The sequence below is a fragment of the Rhipicephalus microplus genome, unplaced genomic scaffold (genome assembly GCF_043290135.1).
Source record: "Rhipicephalus microplus isolate Deutch F79 unplaced genomic scaffold, USDA_Rmic scaffold_32, whole genome shotgun sequence".
In the NCBI taxonomy this organism is placed as follows: domain Eukaryota; kingdom Metazoa; phylum Arthropoda; class Arachnida; order Ixodida; family Ixodidae; genus Rhipicephalus; species Rhipicephalus microplus.
In genome coordinates, this window is record NW_027464605.1 from 5,234,616 (window position 1) to 5,262,214 (window position 27,599).

The 27,599-nt window shown below is 46.4% G+C and overlaps 1 protein-coding gene across 2 annotated transcripts in view; it reads right to left on the reverse strand.

Moving 5' to 3' along the window:
• The window catches only part of LOC142786802 (disintegrin and metalloproteinase domain-containing protein 10-like), a 181,164-nt gene that overhangs the window by 39,639 nt on the left and 113,926 nt on the right, over positions 1–27,599 (reverse strand). For both annotated transcript variants that reach the window (XM_075884449.1, XM_075884450.1), the window contains exons 4-10: positions 26,756–26,877; positions 25,547–25,890; positions 24,381–24,684; positions 23,340–23,605; positions 16,575–16,703; positions 9,476–9,653; positions 7,502–7,661 (exon numbers count right to left, since the gene is read on the reverse strand). In XM_075884449.1, coding sequence (XP_075740564.1) covers positions 7,502–7,661; positions 9,476–9,653; positions 16,575–16,703; positions 23,340–23,605; positions 24,381–24,684; positions 25,547–25,890; positions 26,756–26,877 — 1,503 coding nt within the window. The remainder of the gene's footprint in view (positions 1–7,501; positions 7,662–9,475; positions 9,654–16,574; positions 16,704–23,339; positions 23,606–24,380; positions 24,685–25,546; positions 25,891–26,755; positions 26,878–27,599) is intronic.

A 27,599-nucleotide genomic window follows, 5' to 3' on the forward strand; every position in this document is an offset into this window, starting at 1 on the left:
ACTACTTATGCGAGAGTTTCAATGCAAGCCTCTCTGGCCTTTCTAAAGAATAAGATTGTAGTTTAAAATAGCCCCGCCGCGGTGGCCTAGGGGCTAAGGTACTCGGCTGCTGACCCGCAGGTCGCGGGATCGAATCCCGGCTGCGGCGGCTGCATTTCCGATGGAGGCGGAAATGTTGTAGGCCCGTGTGCTGAGATTTGGGCGCACGTAAAAGAACCCCAGGTGGTCGAAATTTCCGGAGCCCCCACTACGGCATCTCTAATAATCATATTGCTACGGGGTACCACAAATGAACATTGTAGAGAAGAGGACGATGCTGAGGGCGAGCTCGTGCAGACCGGGCTCCATATTGTATGCCTGCCTGTTTACCAAAAGTAAAGGCATTTTTCAGACGCCTTCTCCCCGTAACATTTTGGTGGAGAGTGCGGGTCTTCCCACAGTCAACACCACGACGATTCTACGCAGCGGACGTTCCTTGGCTGCCTGTGCGATGCCTGATCAAGACGAACACGAGGATTCTTCGGAGACTACCCCAAGCGTGCTTCGTCCAACTACGCAGCAACCAACAGCACCGCATCCAGCTGCTACTAACCACACCGTCGTCCTGACTCAATCGCGTGACCCAGGCACATTTTCGGGCAGTGACAGTACTGACGTGGAGGAATGGCTCCAGCTGTACGAAAGGGTGAGCGCTCTTTACAGCTGGGATCCGACGCTCATGTTGTCCAATATTATTTTCTACCTTGATTGTAGAGCTAAAGTTTGGTTTTCCAACCACGAGGAAGATATCACGAGTTGGGACATCTGTAAGCAGAAACTCATCGATCTCATCGGCAAGCCCGTCGGGCGTCGTCGTGCTGCGCAGAAAGAACTAGCGTCCCGACTCCAGTCCGGCACCGAGTCGTACGTCACATACATACAACACGTGCTCGCCCTCTGCCGGAAGGTTGATGACAAGATGCCGGAATCTGAAAAGGTCGCGCACATCCTCAAAGGAATCGCCGATGACGCCTTCAATCTCCTCGTATTTCGAAACTCATCGACCGTAGACGATGTTATTAATGAATGCCGACGCTTCGAAGACGCGAAAAGTCGCCGTATCACTCCACACTTTTTGCGTCTTCGCAACACGGCTGCAACATCAACCTGCGAGGACGCCCGTTTGGCACCAGCCCCTGCTGCTTCCGACAATATCGTGCGCATCGTGCGCCACGAAATCGAGGCAGCATCTCCCCTGTCTGACCAAGTCCAGGCTCCTCACGACTCTCGCGCCACGATTTCTTTAATCAAGAGTGTCGTACGCCAGGAACTGGCCAACGCCGGACTTCAGACGCTATGCCCCGTTAACCGACCTGACTACCGACTGCCCAGTACACCTAATATGTCCCGCGGACCGAACAACCGCCCACATTACCGGAACCCGGCAGAATGGTGAACTTCCGATGACAGGCCGATCTGCTTCAACTGTGGACGAGTGGGCCATATTTCACGTCATTGCCGCACTTCCTGGGGTTGGCAGCCATGGTCGCATTATGCCAACACCCGACGCCCACCTGCTGGCTCTCGGACGCCGATCTACACGGCACAAGATGATGCTTCGCCATACAGGCCCGCCCAACCAAGCCGCTCCCCGTCGCCCTCTGGACGCATGTCCCGCTCAACTAACCGACGTCGCTCCCCCTCACCCTCCTACCACCAGTCCTCGGAAAACTGACGGGCGCAGCTCCTAGAGGTGAGCCTGCTTCGACGACCCGACCCAAAATTCCTCTACACACAATACCCGGACACAACAAATTGATTAAAGTAAATTTTGACGGTACTTCTGTGGCAGCGCTCATTGACACCGGCGTTCACATATCAGTCATGAACTCCAGCCTTTGTGCTCTACTCAAGAAAGTGCTCACTCCTGCTCCGATCACTCTTGTCCGAGTAGCTGATGGTGCAACACCAGCGGTCACCGGGATGTGTGCCGCCCGTGTCACTGTTGCTGGACGTCATACCACTGTTCAGTTTTACGTACTGGACCACTGCCCACATGACATCATATTGGGACTCGATTTTCTGTCGGAGCATTGCGCCCTAATTGACTGTTCTGCTGGTGTTGCTCAGCTCGTCCTACCACACGCCGTTGACCCTCCTAATCCTGCGCCGCCAAAGCTATGCTCCGCCGACTTTGTTCGCCTATCCTGTCGAGCTGTGACGTATATCGACGTCTCTTCTTATCCACCTGTGGCTGACGGCGATTATGCCATTTCACCTAATCCTACAGTACCCTGTTCGCTCAATGTTGCGTTCCCCCACACCATCAATCACAATGAAAAACAACGTGGCATGTCTCCCTACTGAGAACTTTGGACTTTGCTCTGAAGTGCTGCCACGAGGAATATCCCTTACAACCCTTGCCCCGGCCGGCGACTACCACATATCGGCCTTAACAAAGGATACACCGTCATCTGCAAGTATTCAGTCGCGCAGTACACTAGACTGCATAACTGGAATGATTGCCTCTGATCTCTCGGCCGAGCATGTGTCTGCGCTTCGTGGCCTTCTTGCGTCGTATCAAGACGTCTTTGATCTCTGCGACCGATCCCTAGGTCAAACGACCGTCGTAAAGCATCGGATCAACACCGGTGATGCAAATCCAGTACACCGGCGACCCTATCAAGTTTCCTTCACCAAGCGCCACGTGATCCAGCAAGAAGTCGACAAGATGCTTGCCCGAGACACCATTGAACCTTCTTCAAGTCCTTGGGCTTCGCACAGTGTGCTTGTGAGAAAGAAGGATAACAGCTGGCGCTTCTGTATCGACTACAGAAATCTTAACAAGGTTACAAAAAAAGACGTGTATCCTCTGCCGCGGATAGACGACGCTCTTGACTGCCTTAGTGGAGCAAATTATTTCTCTTCCATCGACCTTCGTTCCGGGTACTGGCAGGTATCAGTTGATGATCTGGATCGCGAAAAGACGGCATTTATAACTCCCGACGGGCTCTATCAGTTCAAAGTAATGCCGTTTGGGTTATGCAATGCCCCGGCTACATTCGAACGAATGATGGACGCTCTTCTTCGCGGTTTCAAATGGTCAATCTGCTTATGCTACCTTGATGACGTCATTGTTTTTTCGCCAACTTTCGAAACTCACCTCGAGCGTCTCTCAACAATTCTTTCGGTTTTCCGCAAAGCAGGGCTCCAACTAAACTCGTCGAAATGTCACTTCGGCCACCGGCAGCTCACTGTCCTTGGACACCTTGTCGATTCTTCTGGTGTTCGTCCCGATCCTGAGAAAATCCGTGCCGTCAAAGATTTCCCTGTGCCGACCTCTGCGAACGATGTTCGAAGCTTTGTGGGCATTTGTTCTTACTTTCGTAGATTTGTGCGGAATTTTGCTGACATCGCACGACCGTTCACGGAACTACTAAAAAAATGTGACTTTTGTGTGGGGACCTGAACAAACCAGAGCATTCGTTGAACTGACGAGTAGACTTACGACGCCACCGATTCTCGGCCACTTTGATATATGCGCTCGAACGGAAGTGCGTACCGACGCCAGCGGCCACGGAATCGGAGCCGTTTTGGCACAACGACAGCATGGCCGCGAGCGCGTTATTGCATACGCTAGCCGTTTTTTATCGCCAGCAGAGGGAAATTACTCCATCACAGAACGTGAATGCCTCGCACTCGTCTGGGCAGTGGCTAAATTTCGGCCGTATTTGTATGGACGCCCGTTCACGGTTGTCACTGATCACCACGCCTTATGCTGGTTGTCGTCCTTAAAAGATCCTAGTGGACGTCTCGGCCGGTGGGCTCTACGGCTACAGGAATATTCCTACACGGTTGTCTACAAATCAGGTCGCCACCATGAGGATGCTGATTGCTTGTCGCGTCATCCAGTAGACGCAGCAGACCTTTCTGAGAGCGATGAGTCTACTTGCGTTTTGGCACTTTCCGCGTTTAGCAACATTGGAAATCAGCAACGCCGTGATCCTCACCTCAGAGATATAATCCTTCGGCTTAGTGGTCCCACAACTCCTCCGTCTCTCCGTATGTTCCTGCTCCAAGATGGCGTCTTATATCGCTACAGCATGCATCCTGACGGACCTGAGCTGCTGTTGGTCATACCACAACATATGCGTCAGACTGTCCTTGCACAGTTGCATGATATTCCGACAGCTGGTCACCTGGGAGTTTCAAGAACTTATGACCGCGTTCGACGTCGCTTCTTTTGGCTCGGTATTTACCGATCCGTCTGCCGTTACGTCGCCTCATGCAAATCCTGTCAACACCACAAAAAACCAGCAACCCTTAAAGCGGGACGCCTTCAACCCATTCAGATCCCATCCGAACCATTTTATAGGGTAGGTGTTGACTTACTAGGACCGTTTCCTTTATCGGCCAGCGGAAACAAGTGGATAGCAGTCGCCACGGATTACACCACTCGGTATGCCATCACGCGGGCCCTTCCTACCAATTGTGCGACCGACGTCACTGACTTTCTTCTAGAAGACGTCATATTACACCACAGCGCTCCTCGGCAAATGCTTACCGATCGGGGTCACTACTTTTTATTACAAGTTATCCAAGATATATCACACTCTTGCGCTACAAAGCACAAGTTCTCAACGGCGTATCATCCTCAAACCAACGGGCTCACGGAGTGGCTAAATAGAACCATCACGGACATGTTCGCCATGTACGTTTCTTCCGACCATCGTGACTAGGACTCCGCCCTTCCATTTGTAACATTTGCCTATAATACGTCTCGGCATGACACTGCAGGTTTCTCGCCATTTTTCCTCCTGTACGGACGAGAACCTACGTTGCCTTTCGACACGCTCCTTCCTGTCGTTAGCCACACGTCAGAATGTGCCCGCGATGTGATTTCTAGAGCTCTAGAGGCACGTGAGATTGCTCGCCGGCGTCCGAGCGATTCGCAGGAACGACAATGACAGGTCTACAACGCGTGTCATCGTGATGTCCACTTCAGTAAAGGTGACACAGTCCTTCTCTGGACGCCGTCGCGGCGAGTTGGCCTGTGCGAAAAGCTGACTTCACCGTACTCGGGTCCGTACCGTGTGGTACGCCAAGTCACTGACGTGACATATGAAATTGCACTTCTTAACGCCACCAGCGCGCGATCGTGTTCTGACGTCGTTCACGTCACTCGGCGGAAACGATATTACTCAGACCAACCAAGCACCGAGACGGTGCCTTCGCCGCCGGGGGTGATGCTACGGGGTACCACAAATGAACCTTGTAGAAAAGAGAACGATGTTGAGAGCGAGCTCGTGCAGACCGGGCTCCATATTGTGTGCCTGCATGTTTACCAAAAGTAAAGGCATTTTTCAGACGCCTTCTTCCCGTAACAATATGGTGGCTTTGGGACGTTAAACCCCACATATCTACCGAGTTCAAAATAGGCCCCAGCAGGTCACATCTCATATGTTCTGCGGCATACAAGGCACCACCCGTTCCGTTTTAATGTACGCACTTCAGTGTGACGTCTACGTTGTTCTAAACTGTACCTTTAATAGTAAAAATTTATTCTAGAGAGATTCTATATATCGAAGCACCCACCAACCCTGGGCGAAAAGGGCCGGACGAAAATACATTAAAGCTTAACGCTTCTGCTTCAGCATCAATTCATTATTGAGCTACACTGTGCATGCAATCTGGCTGTGTTCCTTGTTTTTTGTATGCTCCTGAAGTTCAATAGCGAATCCCGGCGAAATGTGAAAAGTCAAGTGTTTAACGACTAATTCCTGTTGTTTTTAGCTTTATTTTTGCTGCTCGTGAAGAATTATCGACTGATGCCGTGCACCGCGTCGTTATCAAAAATGCAGCACCAAGAATGCTAGGAAATGTTCTTTGCATATTTATTACCTCGTTTGGACACATAGATGAAACTGAAAGGCAATGAGCGCAGGCTGTCAATTTATACCGTCAGAAAAACAGCATTTTCTACCCACTCTCTAGAGGTAGCAGATAGGAAAAGAAAATAGCAGATAGCCTTCAGGAATGAAATAGAGAGTGGATATAGAGAATGAAGAGCTTACGAATTCAACATAAAACGAATCGGTATTAAATGCGGTCCCATAACATAAAAATAGCCGCGTTGGGACACTGCGGCGTTTTCGTACTCCATCGATTTTTTAGGGGCAGTCAGTGGTATAGGCCATGATTTGAGTGTTCATTGGCATGTTCTGGGCATTCAGCGGCAATGTCTACTATGCGATTTGTGCCGCGCTCACCGACCACCCCGGCTGACGCAGAAGAAACAAGTGCGATCATTCTAGGCATAATAAGGTCATCACTCGACGCCAGGAGTAGCAAGCCAGGCGACAGACAGTACTAACATGCACAAAACCATCATTTAAAAGTGTTTTATATGCTCCGTGTATTTTTTCCTCCATCTATCTGCCTTTTTAAGAGCGCTACACAAAAACGGAGAATACTTTGTGAAAACATAGTTGTTGCATTTACGATGCGACCCTGAAGAGACAGTTCCCAAGTGACTTATGATTGGCTATGGCAACATTTTAGCGAACATTTATATCGTGCTTGGACGTTTCAGTTTCGTGAATATATCTGTTCTGTCAACTTTTGGGTTGCGTTGGCACACGATTGCATTGAAGAACATGGACTGAGTTTTGTACTATATGCCTTTGAATAGTCTTGTGTTCATGTTGCACTTTGCGACTACAGCTATTGCGCATGAGACGAGGAGTAGCAGCACCGCGCATTGGCACCAGTTTTTTTTTTTAATTCGTTTAATAAAAAAAAAAACTAGACAACCACCTTCTTGCGCAAGAATGTTTAGGCAAGAGACGACACACGGACTGCCGCAAACTTCCAACTGATTTTACTATCCAAACGAGGCATATATATGTAAGTATGACCAACTTAACCACCGATGTGAAAGGAAAGAAGGAAAATAGGGGGGAAAGAACGGCAGGGAGGTTAACCAACATATAGGCAGCCCGTTTGCTACCCTGCGCATGGGAGAAGGATGGGGGAGATGAAAGATAGAGAGCAGAGAGGGAAGAGAGAAACACAGCACATTCGGCAGCACACGCGCACACACTCAGTCATAGTCCAGCCTTGTCTTTCGCGGTGTGTGACATTGCTGTTACAGTCGCTTGTTCAAGTCCGTGTCGCTTAGGAATTTCAACAGAGCTTTCGTCGCCTTCTGTTGCAATGTATTCTCTCAACCAATGTGAAAAGTTTGCAGTACGTCAGCGCCCGTCACTTACTCACTCCCCAAGATGTAGGGCATTTTCCAAGAAGGTCATTTATATGCCTCGTTCGATAACAAATTCAGTTGGAAGTTCGCGCCCGTCCTTGTTTCGTCTGTTGTCTGATTAAAAAAGTTTTGCGCAAGAAGTAGGTTACCGGTATCAGGTGGTACCAACTAGCTTGAACCCGCACCTTTAAAAAAAAATAAGAGCACATCGTGAACGCGAACAAAGCATAGCTCAGTTTTCCGTTATCTCGATATACCCACCTGCATACGACGTTGGGCCTGAGCTTACAGGGCGGTTCGTCTCGCGGCGGGTTGGATCGCATGGGGAAGCAGCACGGCTCGAGGCAGTCGTCCTCCCAGCCGCAGTCGCACTCCTCGCCGGCCTCGACCACCTCGTTGCCGCAGATCGAGTCCTGGGGCTCTGCGTTTGTGCACGGGACGAAACCAGAGTCAAAGACCTGTGAACACTTTCACCTCATCCACATACGTATGACGTCAGCGTTTGCTCAAACTGCAGTTCATAAGGGTCAAAATAATACGCAGCTTTACACCTCGCCATTTACGGTAAACCAAAATGGCGGCCTCGATGACATGAAGAAAATATAGAGGCAATAAGAGGCAAGATGACCATAGTGACCCTATGTTAATGGAAAGTATATAACAGATAAGGATGACAAGAAAAGTTTAGCGGATGTTATTAGGAGTAACTGCAATTTAAATGTGAAGAAAGAAAAGTGAACAAATGGATATGTTGCCGCTGGCAGTGACCGGATAGGAAGGTCACAGATTCGGTCCCTGTCGACGGCAAGTTTTCTTTTCGTCCATTTTTCTTTCTTCAAACTTACATTACAATTACTTCTAAGAACATTCCTTATACTTCCCTTGATCATATTGTCTGTCAGTTCTCATCAATATTGTGTCTTACAAAGACCCTTTACAATGATATTTTCTATTATCTAACAATTTACACTTTCTTCCTTCATTCATAGTGAACCTATGTATGTTATGCTCTTTTCTCGTCGTCTTACATTCTTCAAAACTGACAGTGTACCAAGAAGCTCAGTGGCACTGCGAGTGATCTCGAACACACATTTTTGAACCACAACTGCTACCGTCTGTACAGGGGACAAACGCTGCAATATGCTTACACCTTCGTCTGTAGGTATTGTATGGTGAAGCGCGGATGTTGATAACGGGTGTTTTGCCATACATACACAATGTGTGCCACTAAAGCCTTAATGTATTACGCTGCAATATGCGTACAGCTTACAAATCGTCAACGAAACAGCACAATTAGCACCTGTCAAGCTGTCCTAATGCAGCTGTTACATTGCCATGCTCACCACTCACATATGGTAAGTGTACGTATACGTGGAAAAATAAATTTCCTTAATTTTGTATCTATGCTTGCCTGAACCCTTCAGTCGTAAAAGCGTGTACGAATTGCTTTTTGTTAGTCATGTCCTTCTGTAAGGCACGCGTGAGTTACGACGTATTCCCGCTGAAGTTACAAAGCATCGATGAATTTGAAAAGCCGTGCGACGCTACAACTCTCATTCGACCTCGCGTGACGTTCGCCATATTTGTCTCCATAAAACTTACGTGGACATGTTGCTATAGTTGGTCCTTTACGGCGCAAAATGGTTCTAGTGCAGCACTATAGGCGAAGAATTCGGCGCAAAAAAGAACGTTGGACGGTAGACGCTGTATCCTGAACTCTTCACCTTGTGCATCGTTACTTTTTTTTCGTGTAAGTTTGTAGCAATTAACCTCAACCGTGTGCTCAGGGCCCTCTCTCTTCACTTGACCTTGAATAGAAGCGGCAATGCATGCGCAATATTCTTTGCGAGTTATGCGAGTGATACGCAAGCATAGAGCATTCGTTACCGTAGGAAAGTCGGTGGTTCCGGGATTCCCGGGAACGTTCAATGCAGTCCACTGAGAACTTCCAAGTAATTTCTTAAATATTTCGAGGGACCATAGGCTTTTGCCTGTTTTCTCCTGCTGATTAAAGACATTGTCGGCAATTATTTTGTTTTATACGAAAATTTATTTGCAGTAGTTTGTGTGGCCTGTCAGAGTGACAGACGCATGGACGAGCACAGTTTTCTCTTTGTGTCGCCGTAGACATGCTTAAGCATTTAAAAGCTCAACTAAGTCACACGCGGAGCGTGCTTGCTCTGCATAATCTAATTCTCGCAAAAGGCATTTAAAAAGTGTTGAGCGGCGCATTACCTGAAAAGCACCCCTTGGTGTTCCTCGCCTTAGAGTTGAGCACTGCGTTGATGCCTTTCAGGCTGCAGGGCGAAAAGCGATTGTTGTTCCTCTTGTCCCCGGAAGTGGCGTGCGCGAACATGATGTAGTTTCCGTTCTCACCGCCAGGGGTGCACATGCTGTCGTCCTTGGGGTCGTGCTGCACCCGAATGACAACGTGCGTTAACTTATTTTTCCCCTCTGTTGAACGAGACGTCCAATACCTTATTGACCCGCTTCTAACTCTACAGTTTGAATTCCTGAATATTTCTTTTTTAGCTGCAACACAAACGTAGAACTGCGGGAGCAAGAAACGACGACAAAAGCCTTCTCTTGGCTTGGAACGCCTGTAGCAGCCACCCGTTGGCGACAATTTCGATGATTGATTTGCACCATATTTAATTCAATGGTTGCTTTTTGACTCTTCTATGAAAACATTTAGTGAGACACTAGACTCCATTTCTCTCAAACTTGAGATAAAAGAAGGTATCGCGATGTATATTATGGTCATGCACCTTTATAACGGTGTGATCCGGGTCTTCTAAATGTTTCCACGAAAATAGAACGAATTAGTTGGCAAAGGGGCACACTGCAACGTTTGCAGTATAGCCGGTGTTTAATAAATAATTGTTATAAAGGTCATTTCACAGTAGAAGCACTCGACTGCATATGGGCAGCCGCCAAGTCCTCTTGAACTACATTTTTGCAATAAATGTTTTATTCATTCGGTCAACAGGCGAACTCGCTTTGAATTCCTCGTCAGCATTTAGATTTTTATAAATATCGCATATTTCAAGAACAGTTTTACGTCTTTAATTCAATACTAAGGCACTCAATATTAATTAGGTAACGTCGACCCCCCCTCCCCCCGCTCCCCCACGTTTTCCTTGCCACCCTTCCCAATGTCTATTTAGGCGCCGTCCGTCAAACATTTTGCCGGAACGTTATATGAAAATCTGTTTCGCTCACGATTGGGAATGTCGCGTGTAAAACAAGACTTTTTAATCCTTGCCAAGTCACACTTTTCGGTGAACTAAGCAACATTTACTTTTGCTTTTCACTCATGATTAGCGCTCAACATGCGCGCAAGTTCATAAAAATGCCTTCCGCAAATCGGTGTTGTGTTTGCTAAACTCCAATAACGGACGTCGCAAGCAGTTAGCGTTGAAAATGCTCCGCAGCTTGCTATCTCTGAAAGTGCATGCTGCCTAGCTTAAAAAGTGTCCATGCAGCACAATTATTTCGCCAAGACTCAAACTACAAAAAAAAAACAACACTTAAGGCGTGCTAGCATGTTTACGAAAAACTCTGCACGCAGTGTGTTCTTAAGTTGGGAACTTAATGACGCGTCTCCGGCATTTTTATATTACTCTACTTTTTTTGCATCTGTGCCACTTTTAAGTGTTTTCTAGTAAATCTCAACGCAGTTTTTATAGAAAAAGAAGTGAAGTGCGATAGCGAAGTGAAAGTGTGCTTTAATACAAGCCTTGGTATCCCGAGTCTTCCGTCTCATTAATTTTCTTTTCCTTAATGCTAGCCTCGTTTCCACGAGGTGTCATTCATTCTCATTAAGAAACTTCCACCTACCAAACAAGACGTCACGCATAGGGCTCTTATTAAGAGACGCGAAAAAAATTCAAAAAATTGAAACAAACTTCATGACCCACTTTGAAATTCGCGTTCCCTCCATTTACCCAGTTTCTCGCTACTTGAAAGCTTACTGAAGCAAGAGAAAAAACTCCTTGAGAGGTTGCTCCCTAAAAAAAAAAAAAACTGAAGAAAATTGCCTCTCAACGTTCGCAGTTGTGCGGTCGTACCATTCGGCGGTAGTTGTAGATTTTTTCGGGGCTTGTATTGTTGAATTTGGTTACTAAAAAAAAGGAAAAAAAACTGTGTAGTGGCAAGTACACACTTCGAAACAAATTGCTGCGCTTTATCTTGCAGAGTGCGCCACACTCGCTTTAACGACTGTTTCTGCCATCGCGTACCTGTTGGATTGCCAACAAACCTGTCAACAAAAAAAACGAAGAATAAAACGAGAGGTGAACGAGCATATCTATTGGGGCCCGCAGAGAGGCTAGGGGTTAAAATCCACTGAGAACGTCGCGTGCAAAAATCAAATCGACAGTTGCGAGAAACTTAAGGGAGAAATAAAGGTACATAAGAAACACATATGGAGGTTAATCAGGAAGAAGTCTGATTGGATACCCTGTACCATTGAAAGGAAAAAAGACGCGAAATGATGAAATAGAAGCAGAGTTTGTAAAGACATTGCCTAGTCACTGTCTCAAAACACTGAGAGTAGTCGTACCTTGTAAGCACCAAGCGTTGGGCAATTTGTTGTTTTTTTTTGCGCAGTTTACATTCTCAAAAGTTGTCGTTCCGTCCGGTATCTCGGAAAAAAAAACCGTCAGTCCTGTGTAGCAAGCGCAGCACAGTCACAGCGAAAGTTCAAGGAGTGGCATTTCTAGAAACCTTTGTATGCAATTTTGGGGCTACTATAATACAAGTACATTTTCAGGGTGTGCACTACGCCACAGATTACATATTTTTTTTCAATTTGGGTAGCACCCATGGCGCCATTATTTATGATTCTGCGGAGAACTGAGATACCCGATACGCATGCGCAAGACGTTATATGCACTTCATTGATGAGAAACATGTTAATAAAATATGGCGCTCTTTTGTCCCTTTTTCTTCTGCATTATTTTGTTCTTTTTGCGCCATACCCAACTTTAGAAAATATGAAGTACGTTTATGCGCCTTCGTGTCAGATAATGGACTGTTCGCATTGGTATTGGTACTGTGTTGAGCTTCTTGTGTGTTTTGTCGCTACGTAACCAGCTAATGCGCACACTCGTTGACAGAGTGTGTGTGTGTGTGTGTGTGTGTGTGTGTGTGTGTGTGTGTGTGTGTGTGTGTGTGTGTGTGTGTGTGTGTGTGTGTGTGTGTGTGTTTCATAGCAACAGCGTTCTTGCGTAAATGAGCATTTTATATTGCCATACCATCCTGAACCATGACTCTTTATGAACACATCACACTAAATTTATGACGTTGTAACCCCGGCGCACCTATGCACTGCAGCATTCGGTGTCATTTTCCTTCGGAGTATTTTATTCGGTATTTCAGAACAGCTGAAGTGTACCTTCATATCACATTTTCTTTAGCTTTACTCGAGAAAAGTAGTTCTGCATGGTCACTGTATGGAGGTTATATATGATAAGTGAGTGACACGTGTTATTAGGTGGTTCGTGACAGCACGCCACCTCAAGTGGCGCCTCTCATAATAATATGGCGGTTTTAGAACGTTGAACGCCGCATATAGATTACGTCACCTTAATTGCATGTGCTACCACTAACCTCCTTGAAAAGGTTTCAAGTTTTTATGTTGCTGTCTTTCTGCCCCGCACACTTTTTCGTAAAGGAATATAATATACAAAACACGTGGGCTAATGGCACGCACAGCGGTCTATTATATGTGCCAGGTGATAAGCGTAGACTAGCCTTCCTTTAAAAGACTTCGCTCGAAGCCGTCTACAGGCAATTTAAATTTTCTTTCGTGTACTTTGCCATCAGAGTGTATGATATCTGAGGTTTAACGTCCCAAAACCTCAATATGATTATGAAGGACGCCGTAGTGAAGGGCTCCGGAAATTTCCACCACCTGGGATTTTTAACGTGCACCCAAATCTGAGCACACGGGCCTACAGCATTTTCTCCTTCATCTAAAATGCAGCTGCCGCAGCCACGATTCGCTCCCGCGACCTGTGGGTCAGCAGTCGAATACCTTAGCCACTAGACCACCGCGGTGTGACCCTCTCAGCGTGTAGATAACCATGATGAATCAAAGCAATGTCTCGAACGTAACCTAAGGTTTATAGTTTCGGGCCTCATATTCATTATTATAGCGAACAAATTGCTTTACCACATTAACCCCGTAAATAAACATTCTCCTGCACATAATAGGCACGCAAATACTCAGAATTGTGTGCGCTCGCTTTTCCAATTGGTTGTCGCGTGGCTTATATAGGTGTCACTGCCCCGCAACTAGATTTGTGAGATGGGCCGTAATAACAGACCGGGCACTACTCATTTAAGAGGGACGACGCGCTTAACGTGATCAATTGTTTTGGGCAAACAATCACCATTAACTATGTACGCCACTCTATGATAAAAAAAGAATAAGCGAAACGAAACATTCGCGCACTGCAGCCAACTGCCTTCTTTTGTCTCGGCAAACGATGAACTGGAAACGCCGTAAACGACGCTTGGTATTGTGGTTGAACCATTGTTATGTTTTGCACTTGTTTTTTACCATGTCCTTTTTAGGCGCAATTACAAGCCGATGAGAAGTTTGATATGCTTACCGTTACAATGATGACGCACGCGAATACGCTAGCTTTAGGCTGTTTCAGAAATAGGACCGTAAACGCGTGGCCTCAATGGCTGGTTTTGTCATTAATCGACTTGCTGCGCGGTCTCGTTCGTGTCGGCAGTACTTGTACGTTGTAAACACGTCACGAATGCACAGTGCGTCACGCTCGATGAGCGTGCTCATTCTATACTTGGCCTTACTGTTCACATTATCTATCTATCTCTCTCTCCTTTACTTCACCTCGAAATCGTTCGCCAGTACTTGCTTAAATTTGCAATGCCGAGCAAGTCGCAAAACTCCGTGGCATTGCTAATGGCGTCAGAGGCACTTACAGTTTATGACAAAGCCCTTCTTTATTATTTAGCAGCTAGCCTTTGCTGTTTATTCATTTTGAAGACGACTAGCTGTTTTGCAGAGAGAAGGAAAAAATACGTAGATATATATGATGGCAGATCTGAATGATTTATGAGATGCCACATTTGTTGCCGTTCTGTTCGAGGACAACTCTGAAGCTCCTGTGGAAAATGTTTATGCTGCATATTAAATCGAAAGCAAGCACAGGAAGATATAGGTTCAAGTACACGGAGTTTAACTCCATGTATTTGCCACCCCTAATCGCTCTACACCCATTTGCTATATCTGGAAGGTCTAGTAAAATAACAACTGGGTTTTACGCCCGAAAACTACGATATGATTACGAACGACGCTGTAGTGGAAGCGTCAGAAAATTTGAACAATCAGGTGCTCTTTGGCGTGCATGACTGTATCGCACAGCACACGGGCTTGCATCGTTTCGCCTTCATTGAGAACGCCGCAGGCGGGATCGCGCCCAACACCTTCGGTTCAACCTGAAAGGTCTTTCTTTGATTTGATATTGATATGTGTGGTTTAACGTCCCAAAACCATCATATGATTATGAGAGACGCTGTAGTAGAGGGCTGAGGAAAAATGACCATCTGGGGTTTTTTTAACGTGCACCCGAATCTGAGCACACGGGCCTACAGCCTTTTCACCTGCATCGAAATTGCTGCCGCCGCATCCGGGATTCGATCCTGCGACCTGCGGGTCAGCAGCCGAGCACCTTAGCTACTATAGACCACAACGGCGGGAAAACCTGAAATGTCTAAAAGCACCGCTTATCTGTCTGGACGTTTTGGACGTCAAAAGCCTATATACGGGTTCCCACGGTGTGTAAATTTTTAATAGTGCTAATTCGGATGAAAACCTAGAATGAAGCATTAACAGGTCGCATATTTAATGGACAGCGGGACAAAAACTATACCCTTGGTTAAGGTAAAACACGGGATGATCGCTTATGCGCATACAAAAAATAAACATTAAAGCTAAGCCTTTTAAATATGCATACATGTAGTTCAGTAAGATTTCCACCCTACTGATATTACCATGCTCCCCTGATGCGCACTATGCTGCACTTTCACCAAATCACTTATGTCTGGAAGGTAAGCTGATTAACAACATAAAGAGTCGGCTACTATGTCGACGTATATAAATCCTGGCACTCGCAAAGTTGTTTTTCATGTTGCCATCGCACCAGTTGGTAATAACTGGGACTATGGGATATCGACTATGTCCATAGACAGCATTCGGCTACGAGCTTTCGAAAACACGGGTCGCCATAGACCTGTTGCGACAGTATACGTTGGTATGAGTACGTGAAATGCTCGATCATGTCGAGGGAAACCAGCTGTCATTAGCGCTCTCATGCGGTGCCAGAACCAATAATAAAGCACGCGAAATGCGTAGCGTAGGAAAATACGTTATTGATAACTTTGGTTAATAAATTATAAAAAGCATTTTGCACGCTTCCAAGAGCCCGATAGAACGAGGACAGAAAAAAGAAACACACTGTCATATTACACTGCCATATGATGCCGTCGTCTGTTACAGTTCTGTACTTGGTTATGCGTATATTTGGTTCGCTTATACTTGGCTCGGAAATATCGGCTGCGGGCTGCTTACCCGAAGGTCGTGGGTTCGACCCCGGCCACCGCGGTCGCATTTTGATGGAGCCGTAATGGCATAGAGGCCCGTGTACTGTGGGCAGTCGGCGCGTGATAAAGAACACCAGGCGGTCGAAATTTCCGGAGCCCTCCACTACGGCGCCCCTCATCATCATATCGCGGTCTTAGGACGTAAACACTCACGTATCAATATTAACATCGACTATGAAGAACAAACTTGCACTTCGCTTAACATTAGCAAAGAAATATTTGCTCTAACAAAATATAAACCAAAAACATGGGAGCTCAAGTTCACTGGAACCGGACTACTTCATCCTCGGGAATTTCCATTTATGTGCCCACTTTATTGAACTATTGTAACGCGTTAAATCGCCTTTGCGTCACTGTTACTAAACGTTGATTGATTGATTGATTGATTGATTGATTGATTGATATGTGAGGTTTAACGTCCCAAAACCATGGTATGATTATCAGAGGCGCCGTAGTCGAGGTCTCCGGAAATATCCACCACATGGGGTTCTTTTAACGTGCACCCAAATCTGAGCACACGGGCCTACAACATCTCCGCCTCCATCGGAAATGCAGCCGCCGCAGCCGGGATTCGATCGCGCGAACTGCGAGTCAGCAGCCGAGTACTTTAGCCACTAGACCACCGCAGCGGGGCACTACGACTAAACGTGACAACCACGTTTCCGTCTCTCCTGATGAATAGCGACACACTCACCGGTGAGCCGAAGTTGTGTCCGATCTCGTGCGCCAGCGTCACGTGGGACACAATCGGGGGCACGTGCTTGCCGTAGTTGAGCAGCGTCACGATGCCTGTGTTCAGGCTCTTGAGGCTGCCCCGGTAGTGCTGCGTGTATCATCGAAGTGCGAGAAGTATTAGAGCTTGGACGATCAGGACAGCACCGACACAAGCGTCACAGTTGTTTATTTCGTTACCATCGTCAGGGTAGCATGCATTGTAATTTATCCTTCCCGGTTGATTTCGCTTAACGCTGGCAACCGACTTCAGCGGTCTCTCTAAAGTACGCGACAGACACGCAAGATGTAAGGGAGTTTTAGAATAACGTTTTCAGGTGATGCGGGCGTTGCGGGCATAGCAAGCACCATACGAGCTTTAGAATAACGTTTGCCTCCTCTTTAGCTGCCCCGCAAACTCAAATGCACGGAAACTACACATAGCCTTGACACAAGCACATCGCGGGCCTCCTGGGCCGCGATTACCGCACGCTATTTCGGATTTTCTGCGGGCGGGCCGCGAACGCGAAGGCCGATTCGCGTTACGACGCATGCGCAGTGACAGCGACCGCACCGCAAGGGCTCGCGGTGCGCTATTCCGAAGCTCCCTATAGATCGGATGCCACAAATTACCTCCGGACGCCCCCAGATGCCCGCGACATCCAGAAGCCGCCCATTTGAAATCCAGCAGTTTACCCGTCACAGTCAAACCAAAACCTCACGTCACACTCTGCACAGTGTATGCTAAGAAAACTGATGAAACTGAACAAAGGACTGAGAACTGGGCCAGTTGGCGACAGTACTTGGACATATCAGCGCTGCGATTTGTTCCTTCTTTTCTTGTGTACGCGTAGTCGTATGGTGTGTTAAAATGTGTTCAAAAACTGTGACATATTAACAAGACCATACTTGAGGACGTGATGAAAGCCTCTTGGCAACTTTCAATGCATCTTCCAAAGATACACAGGCATATTGCTGTCGCCACTGAACCAGAGAGGTGGGTGTGGTCAAAGGGACCCCTAATTAACTGTGTCGATGATCTTTAGTCTGGCGATAGACTGTCTTCATTCTTGTTCTGTCGAATAAAACGCTCCGCGTTAAGTAAGCTACGTTCGTCAGAGCGCGCAACCCAAGTTGGGCAAGTTTGAAAGCGTGTTTCGTTTCATCACGGTTCATGTAACCTTAACCGCATGTCGCTCGGCTGAAACGAAACGCTTACTCCATGCAGCACACCAATACACAAACACTGTAAAATAACCCGCTTTACTTTCGCGGCCAGTTTCACATTCAACACACAAAGGAGACTAAAAACGTACGAAACAAAAAAAAGACACGAGGGTGAGCACATGCCTTACCGGATTACGTGCAGCATTCCTCACAATCCATGTTGCAACTCCGGTGCGTGCTCATGCAAAGAAAACTTTCAGGCATCCATCCTCCTACGTTCAAAATACATGTACAAGTCATTGACTTTTTTTTTCTTGAAGTAAATTTTATCTAGGTATGCATGCCCCTCCAAGCGCAAAGCCGGGCATGAAAACCCGCAACTGTTGCGAGAAAAAATTCGCCCTAAGGCACCGTAAGCAATACTAAATAGCAAGCTAGTCGCAATGGGCTCGGAGAGGCTGAGGTCCATGTAATTCTTTTTTTGTCTCTCGGAAACTGCACAGCAGTCATGCTTACTTGAAGGCATCGTTCGTTTCGTTGAGCTGGTTACGTTATTTCAGTATGGGTTAGAAGAATTTAGACAATTGGTAGGGCTGTCAGAAACGGTTTTCAGAACCTGTTGTCATACACTCTCTGCGAGAAAACATTAGCGTATACACGGGAACTCGGGAAAATTGAGGGCGTAAACCAGAAATAACCTCAAACGAGAGTACGATGCTGCCGGCTTCACTTCAAATAAAGGTTGTTCATTGTTGCATGCACTTGTCATACCTAACCTTTCTCCGAGGCGCTATGCACGCAACTTGTTTTCTCTACTTGTATCAACTCAGGCAGGGATCGCAAAAACGCCACACGCGGCTTACACGGCTCTCTTCATGAAATATTTTTTTTTAGTTTCTACATGTGTAATTCGCCAATATTCTAACAAAAATTCTGAAAAAAAAATATGGGCCGGAGAAAGCTATGTGTATTTTTTTCCTGAGGCACCTTCTGTACTTCTGGTATCAATACGTTGTTGAGATCCGGGCACCGAAGACCGTTTAGAAACGACCCGTACAAATGACAAGGTCAGTAGGCATGCGTGTCTCTCCTCTAGCCCGGCAGTAGCCCAGCTAACATTTTGAACAACTTACCCCTCCATGCCCTGGTTTTGGAACGCAAAACCCGAAATATCATTCAATTGCCCCTTTTCCCCGCCCTCTTTCGCTCCTGCTTTCGTCGCTGTCCTGGCCCTCGAGAAGTAAACTATCGCGACTGCGGACCGCTAAGAGATATGAGTGTGAGACACCTTGGAATACAAAAGAGTGAGATTTATCAGGCTTTGAATGAACTTCTTGTACAATGCAAATAACTTTTTCGTCATTTACTTTCTTTTGCAGAAATACTGTTGGTAATGATCGCTTCTTGTGGGCACAACCACGTTCGACGAATCGTTCGACATAACACTTTCCGTAAGCCATGTGAAAAGTGTGGTTTTTCTTTGCTCAAATTGAACGTAACCAAACATTAGGTTGCTCATATTTCGACCCTTTCATTTCGTTCTGTTTATGCCAAAGCAGAGCATTAATGTCTTCCGGATAGACAGATATTTATTTGCACGTTATTTAGGATTATTTGATTTAACATAAATAAGTTAACACATTATAAGATTATTTTTGTGGTTGTAGAATATTGGAAACCTTTAAATAATGCTGTATCAACTTGACACATTTATAGCTGCTTATTCATAAGTGTTATCTGAAAGGGTTAAATAATCGCCAACTCTTCCCCAAGAAGTTATCGAATGGCTGCACCAAAGAAGTTTATCACCTCAAGAATTGACCACGGCCATTCTATTTATTAATTTGTCAATTACGAGTGAAGTTATTCAGATTTGTAGCACATGGTGAATGTTTTCTCTCTTCTCCCGTCTTGACGAGTGACTGGAAGATAAGGAGGTATGTATAGCGCGCCGGAGAGAAGTTACGTCGCGCGTAGGTCATGACGCTGGGCACTTTCTCTTTTCTTTTTCTTCGAACACACTAATTACTCTCAGCATGGCCGTAAGCGATAGCACGTGGCAGCCTCCAGCGGCGACCACAGAAACTATGCAACGCAAGATGTTCAGATCGGTCAATGAGCGCGAACTTGAGTATATAACGGGGTCATATAGGATTATCTGTTGAAAGAAGAGGGTACATTTGCTAGCTGAGTTAAAAAAATAATTGGGAATCCCAGGCCGCGTGCTGCGCTGTAATGTTTGTCTTGCGTGCTCTAAGGACATTCGCCTACCGATCACCAGCCTTTTCAGACCATGCGCGAAAATTTTTGCATAATAAAAAAAGAGTACGTAAATTGGAATTTTGTTTTATTGCATTTCTAAATAAAATTGTACCTCGACATGAAGTTCTTGTGAACTGTATTCACTCAATCAAAAAAAAAAATGAAAGCGAAAGCGGTGCCCGTGAGATTCGAGCTGGCACCCTCAGGCCATCATTGGGTGCGTGAAGCTCCAGCGTTTGAGGTATGGCGACTTCGCTTTTCTTAGGTAAGCTTAAGTGTGGATTCGCATATACATGCACACTCACTATTTAAAATTTTTTACTAACACGAATTACATGGCCGTTACGGTGCATTTAGTTCGCAAAAAATGGTAGTAATATCAATAGATAACGCAGGCATACAAGGCATGATGCATAGGTATGTTAGGTGGCTGGACATTCTAGTGATACATGCTAGGTGAAACGTTGTCCTAGTTGAGACTCATGCTAACTTCAGGTGCGGGCTTTGGACGCCCGAAAACTACAAGTAGTGAACGTCTCCGTGTCAAGTTTGACCATCTCTGCTTTCTTTTATTTTCTTAAGCAGTGTATGGTAAGGGTGTTTGCAATTCATTAGCGTGTTCGCAATTTTTTTTTTTTAAGAAATGCTGCCACAGCTGTTCATCGAACCTACGACTTCGTGCTTGCAAACACGTCATGCTACTGAGCATACCTGGGAGAACCAAACCAGGAGAGGCCCTGGCAGCACTTTTTTGAAGCTGGAAGTGCAGCAGTCTTTGTGAGCCATTTTACTTTCATTCTTCAACCAGCTCACCCTTATCCGATAGGCGCGAGCTCGGTGCTGCTACTTTCAAGCTTTTGTTACGATGAGCTGAAAAGGGGGCGTTGCTGGTGCGCGTCAAAGCGAGACCTGCTGAAGTCCTGCAAAAGTTTTCACGAAGCAGGAACAGCATCTGCATAATGGGCTCCTTCAAGAAAGGATCGCGATTGCGCGAGAAATATCGTAGGGTGTTCGCCGAACCGCTGAAGCTCGCTTTCGCAGCACAGATAGACCGAACACACAATTTTCATGCTTCCACAGTATACGCAGCAAACACAGCTTGTTTCGCCCACGGAATGCGCTGTTGGAAACGCTCGTGGCAAAGAGGGTTTTCTTGTTTTGCGGAAACCCTGAAGAGCTGGGGTACATCGGGCCCGGTTGCAATGCGAACACGCACGTTTGGTGCTGCAGTTCCAGTCATCCATCGCGGGAAAGAAAATAAGGATATCACTGCCGCAGCACTCTTTCCGAACGCATATAGCTGTTGGCAGAGGCCAACCCTAATGTTTACTTCATCTAAGCTGTTGGGCCACCATTGCATCTTCTGAGCAGTTTACTAGAGGAATCGGCAAGGAAAAGATAATTTCTATTTTGTCCTTGCTTTATTTTTGGTCCATTATGCTCGTGAAGTGGAGCCCTTTGGTTTCCATACTCTAGTCATATCCTTGTTTACAATGCCTAAGCTGTTTTGATGGTTCGTAATGTTTCTGAGCAGGGCGGTGCGTGCAGGGTTGTTAATATTTTCCCTAATACTTGCCTAACGCTGAAATCAACCCTCTATGCTTCACCTCGTCTGAAAATTTTTTTAGCGCAAAACGTGACGACATTACTAAGCTCAGTTCCTGTCTGGCCACTTGACGAAATTTGACTAAGCCTGAGAAACTGAACGATATAAGGACTCACCACCACCAAGTTTAGACATCTGCCAGTAATTTGTAGGCTCAGCCTTTTTGTAGCCTAAATCAGTGATCAAATCTTTACGGTATCAGCCTACATATTACACGTCATTGTGTACGGGCCAAAAATGTATCTGGCGAGACACTTTGATCTGTCACTCCACGTGTAACATTAGCGCGAAACATATAGGTGGGTCTCTGCAAGAGCAACTACTACGTGCTGGTGTTGGACGTGCATTTTGTGCTTTCATTATTCGCAAAAAAACACTCGAGGCTGATCATGCCATGCATGCCAAAAACGTGCTCCATTTGCTTCATCTTGCCGCCATTCTCCCCTCACCCTGCATATAAAGCCTTCTCAAAGTGTTACCTCGTACGCGAAATGAAAGTCCCCGTAAAAAACAAAAAAAAAAACAAATTACAAGCGGCGAGTCGACAATATTATGCCGTAAGGCCAGGGAACAGCTCCCACCAGCGTCGAGGAGCAATGTTAAAGAATTCAAATGCGGAAGTTTGGACTCGATGTTTATTGTTCGGCACTCTTAATTTTTACTGAACAGCTCGTAGAAATGACGACTATGCATTCCGTGTGACTTTTCAAAACGTGACGGGCGAGCAAAACACCTCTGTGACACTTCTTGGTGATGAAGCTGGCTCTAGCAACTCCGCGCTATCAACTGCACTACAGAAGACATCATGTCGGCTTCTACCATCCAGTGCTTCCTTTAGCTTTTTTATGTTTTTCCATACGCTGATGCAGACAAAATCTATTGACTGGGTAAGGCCGAGTAGTGCGATCACTAAAACAGATGTAGGTTCAATGTCGGTGTCATTGGCGTGCGCACATGGGGTTGGAGGGTCAGGTCGGGGACGCTACCCCCTTCCTCTGCAGTACCGTCTTTACACCATGTACTGATTGTAACGGTGTCAGTGCGAGGGTGTTGGGAAAAGACGGTAAAATGCACTACGGCGGGACCTTAGCTACATCGTCCCTAATATTGGAGAACCCTTCGGACGCCTATGGTCGTACCTAATTTACTGATGAATCCAGAGACATGCCCGTATTTCAGTGCGTACTATGCATGTTACCGAACTTTCTGTCTTGTTAGATGGGCAGGTGAGATCAGGAAGTTTGTGGATATAATGTGGCCGCAGCAAGCACGGGACCGCGGGTTGTTGGCGCAACAGGAATAGGCCTCCTTACCTGTAATAGGCGCCGTCAAGCTGATGATGATGATAACGACGAAGATAACGAAACATGTTACTATATATGTTCATATTGACTGCTATGTGTTTATGGTGGGGGCCGAGGATCGGTTTTTCTTACCCCACAATAATGTATGCGGTCATACCTCCTTCATCCTATACCTGCCTAAACTCTGCATACATTGGATCAGCAACTGCGTGTACTAAACTTTAGTAATTGAAACAACTTTGGGCAAAGCCGCGGGACCTAAGGCGTCCCTTTTGTTCCCCAATATGTGTGCGGGGGACACAAGGCGTGTATCCCTTATTTTCAACGTCAAAAATATATAGAGTCCATGCGGGTAAAAATAGTGCAGACAGAAAAAAAACAACCCTGAAACAGGCGAGCTTTGTCCTACCCCGTTCTTTTCGCAGACGCCTCCGGCATTCTTGAGGTCCCCCGTCCAGGCGAGACCGAGCGTCCCGCCCTCGAAGTCCCTGTAGGTGAACATGTATGCCAGGCAGAAGGCGTCGTAGTCTTCCTCCGAGAAGAGCTCCAGGAACTTCTCGACGCCGTAGTTCCCCGGGAAGCGGTACTCGTGGTCCCGCAACGCGTCCATCGTGTGCACCTTGATGCGCTTGATCAGGAACGAGATGTTGTCGGAGCGGCCGTCCTGATCGAAGTCTGGGGACAAGCAACATCATTCACGACTCATTCCCAGCGCTATCGCGAATACTCCCAGTAATATATGGGAGACACACGGAAAAGAAATATTATGTAACGAAGAGCTTAGCACATAATCTATAGATGTGTGGCACTATGAAGACCCTTGTGATTTCCTTTCTTGCCGATGAATACACTGTGGTTGAAGGTAAAAAACCCGGAGGCCCTGAGGGATTCCGTCAGCCGTGCCGTACAAGATGACTACACTATCTTGCGCTGTACGGCTGAAGCAACCTCGTTTTATTAAGCCAGTTTTTTTTTAACCCCACTCTTTCAGATTGGTCACTTTGACACTTGTAATACTTTGAAGAAGTTCAGTAAGGAGTCTGTTCTATTCTGCTAATGTAATATTCAAGCACAACAAGCAGAGAAGGGGAGGGGGAGGTGCGGATGATTAATTCGATATTCGTTTAACTAAACAACTTCTTTCCCGGGCTTTTTACAGCAAAAACTTTTCCGCTTCCTTTATATATATGAACTAAAATGTAATGAACTGTGGAAAATGTATTTTTGTCAATTGACGTATTGCCATTCGCATTCAGGTTTCACAGCAACCATAACCTCATACTTGATCACCGTATGTTGGACATCAAGTTTGAATACGTAGAGAGTTGCCATACAGGTTTACATCTCCTACAAGGAAAGCTTCACTCTTAGAAGGTTGTTCAGGGTGGTACAACCCCCTTGCTGCTCACTGCATGCTTTATAGTCGAGTAGCCGATCCGGCGTGCTATACCTGTGGTCCTATAAATGGAGTTGACCTTCTGTACGTGCCGCGTCATGGTCTCGATGCAGGCCTCCTCAGAGCCCATTCTCTGGTAGAACAGGTGGTCGGCCTGCAGGTACAGCATGCAGGTGGTCTTCTTTGGGTCGATGACGACGTTCTTGGCGGGCTGGTCGCTGCCCGCGGCCCACTGAGTGCGCTGCACCGACCGGATACCCAGCGCCGCGGAGTCCGGCTCCGGTAGCTCCAGGTCCTTTTGGCTGTAGTGCGCTGCGTCGCCGTCTCGCCACATTAGGGGTGGCTCGTCCTCGTGTACCTGTGTGTATACGCGGCGTCAATCTCTAGGACAAAAGCTCAGTATTTTTAGTAAGCATCAGTGGTTCGGTGATAACAAACACCGTGCAACTCATAAGGGACCATGGCTTGACGTCATCGGGAGGAGGAGAAAGTAATTGAAAGAGGATAGAAGAAAGGAGAAAATGAGTACCCCCCACACTGAGCCCCAGAACAGGTTTTCTCTCTCCCAATTAAAAGATCTGTAACAGTGCGATTCTTTGCGAATGTTTTTTATTAATGTCGAGGTATTTACAAAGCCAAAAAAAAATGATGATAAAAGAGAAAACAAGACGAGACGCTGTCTGTCTGTGCTCTCTTCCATTCATGTCTTTCTGCATTTCAAATACCCAAAAAAAAAAACAGTGCGCTATGAAAGGCTCGTCAAATCACCAACTCACCACAACGAAGTCCTGACTGTCCAGTGCGCCCACGATAGGACCAGAAGGCTCGGCCTCCCTGTTCCGTCATGGGAGCAGCCATGTTGGCACATTCGTGTCATGTACGGGATAAATAACAAAATTCTGAAGAAAAGGAAGGAGGCGCTGGGAATCGAGCGCAGTGCTCCTCGGAATGGAGGTGAATGCTTTTCACTAGAGGCCGCCACAGTGCTCTCTGGGCTGTTAGTGCGCGTGACTCCCTTCCTCCCCCCCCCCAAAAAAAAAATACTTTGCCGAGGCTGTGACGTCGGCTTTTGTACATTCGTGCAACAGTCCAGAAAGGAGGAAACCTTCATCTCCGTAAAAAAAGGTCCGTTGACCCCACCGCGGTTGGCCTGAGTGCCTTAGGTCATGGCGTAACTGAAGTAGTTGGGTGGGGCAGGGGGACTTGTACAGTGTGCTTACCTCACCATCTTCTCTGGAGCCAACGCTCTGCCGCCGTCGTCTCTTCCTCCTTCTCACTGCGCGCTCTTCATCGATGAGCGCTGTGGCCCATGGCGCCCTTCTCCGGACCTCGGTACCCGTGGGGCTCCCTTCGCACGGTGCCGGCTTGTGGACGTGGCAGTAGGTCTGGTTCTCGGGAAAGTGCACGTCTGACCTCTTGTACACGACGGAATGGAACGTCACCGGCTGAACGAAATACCGGCTGGCCGGCTCGACAAAGTACTCTTCGCCGCTCCGCATCGCTATGACGCCGTCGAAGAGCCCCTCGCTCGTGATGAGGCCCTCAACCGACGACTCTTCGTCCCCTGCGGTTAACAATGATATGTTGCGAGCTCAGGAGTCAGAAGCTATAAGTGCCAAATATATAGCAATCGTCTGAGATCATGTCTATCGTCTAAATCTTGGTTCCATTATCTAAAATCGGGTATTAGTGCTCAGGGACATTTGTCATAATTTATGTGCCCTAAAAGGGCTCTGCTCCACAAGTTCCAAATGTATGCAACTCATCGCGTTCAAGCTTTATGTAGTCCCAATAGTGGTGTTCTCAGAAGGAATCATCTTATTTTAAAATTATTCATTGTGCCATTTTTTTCTTGTTGATCGTTCTCATCAGTATGGTCATGTTCTCTTTCTTCCGAACTGTTCCTGTACTGTTTTTTTATGTGTAACTTTTATTTGCCGTTGTTTCAGGTTAAATCACACTTGTAATAACTGGTAAATTGGATTCAAACTCTTATATGTCTGGATGCACGTCTTCTCAAATGTATTGAGCCCCAGTCCTTAACAAAGAAACGCAAGAAACGCCTTTGATGTTTCTGAGGGTTGCTTTTTTTTTTTCTTTTCTTGACATGGCCTTTGAGGCTTCTGCCTACGTGCTCGCGTAGAGGTATGTATAACTTTCTTATTTCATATTGTTAAATACAACCAATATTCACGTTTTCTTGAAATATATTTTGCTTATGCCGTCTTTCTGCCACAGTTATTAGGGTGTGGGGCATTGGTCAAGCTATTTATTGCAGCTACTGATCCCTATCCCAACAAATGATTCTGTAACTATACGCGGTAAATAAATTCTAGGTGCTGCGTTTTTCTTTGCTCTTCATTATTCGAGAAGTAAGGCACGAGGTGAAAATTGACTTGAAGTGTATTCGCCTTCGTTAGTGTGCTCACCTTCGATGTATCCCTTGAGGACCTTAGAGGTGTCGTACGAGATGGGTCCTTGACTGGACGACTCGAAGATGACGTCGGGACTGAACACGCTGGTGTCTCGCTTCATCCGCAACCGGAATTGCCTGCATCGACGTTTATAGAACTGAGTTAAAAAGTGAGTTAGCGTTTATAAACGTTAGCCTGTACCAACAAGATTACTAATGGGATCCATGGAAACAAAACTAATTCTTTTGCGATTTAGCTTTGAAGCCTCCCTTTTTATTGGCTTTGGTGTGAAACGAAGAGGCCATTCCAGGTCATTGTAAAGGCTAGTATTTTCCTGATACTTCCCAAGAAGACTTTGATGTTACCAATGAGTTCCACGGGATTCTGCATTGTGGCGGAAAGGTTCATGAAAGGACAACAGAACGGGTACTTGCCAGTTTTCCTTTGTTAACTTTACTGCCACCAAGTGGGATGGATTCCGTATTCACAAGATTTTGTGTCCATGTGCTTCGAGTTGTCTATTGATTTGACGTTGCACTGCCAATTTCTAGCCTAGCTCCTGTTTAGATCATTTAGTAGAGCGACAAAAAACGTTAGTCCCGGGTTCGATTCCCTGACCAGAAAGTTTTTTGGCAACCAAGAAACCTTCGTTCTGAAAATCGGTATCAATTTCCTCGCGGTTTTATGCTACGAAGGAATGGTTGTCAATTTCAATTTTTTTTTAATTTTGATATGTAGCTGACGAGAGTGGCGTAGCCAGGGGGCGGCTAGTCATTATAAGCTTGTGCCTATAATGACTACCGGAGGCGGCATCTATCTCCAAAGCATCGCTTTCACTGCACACTGATTGGCTGGTTCG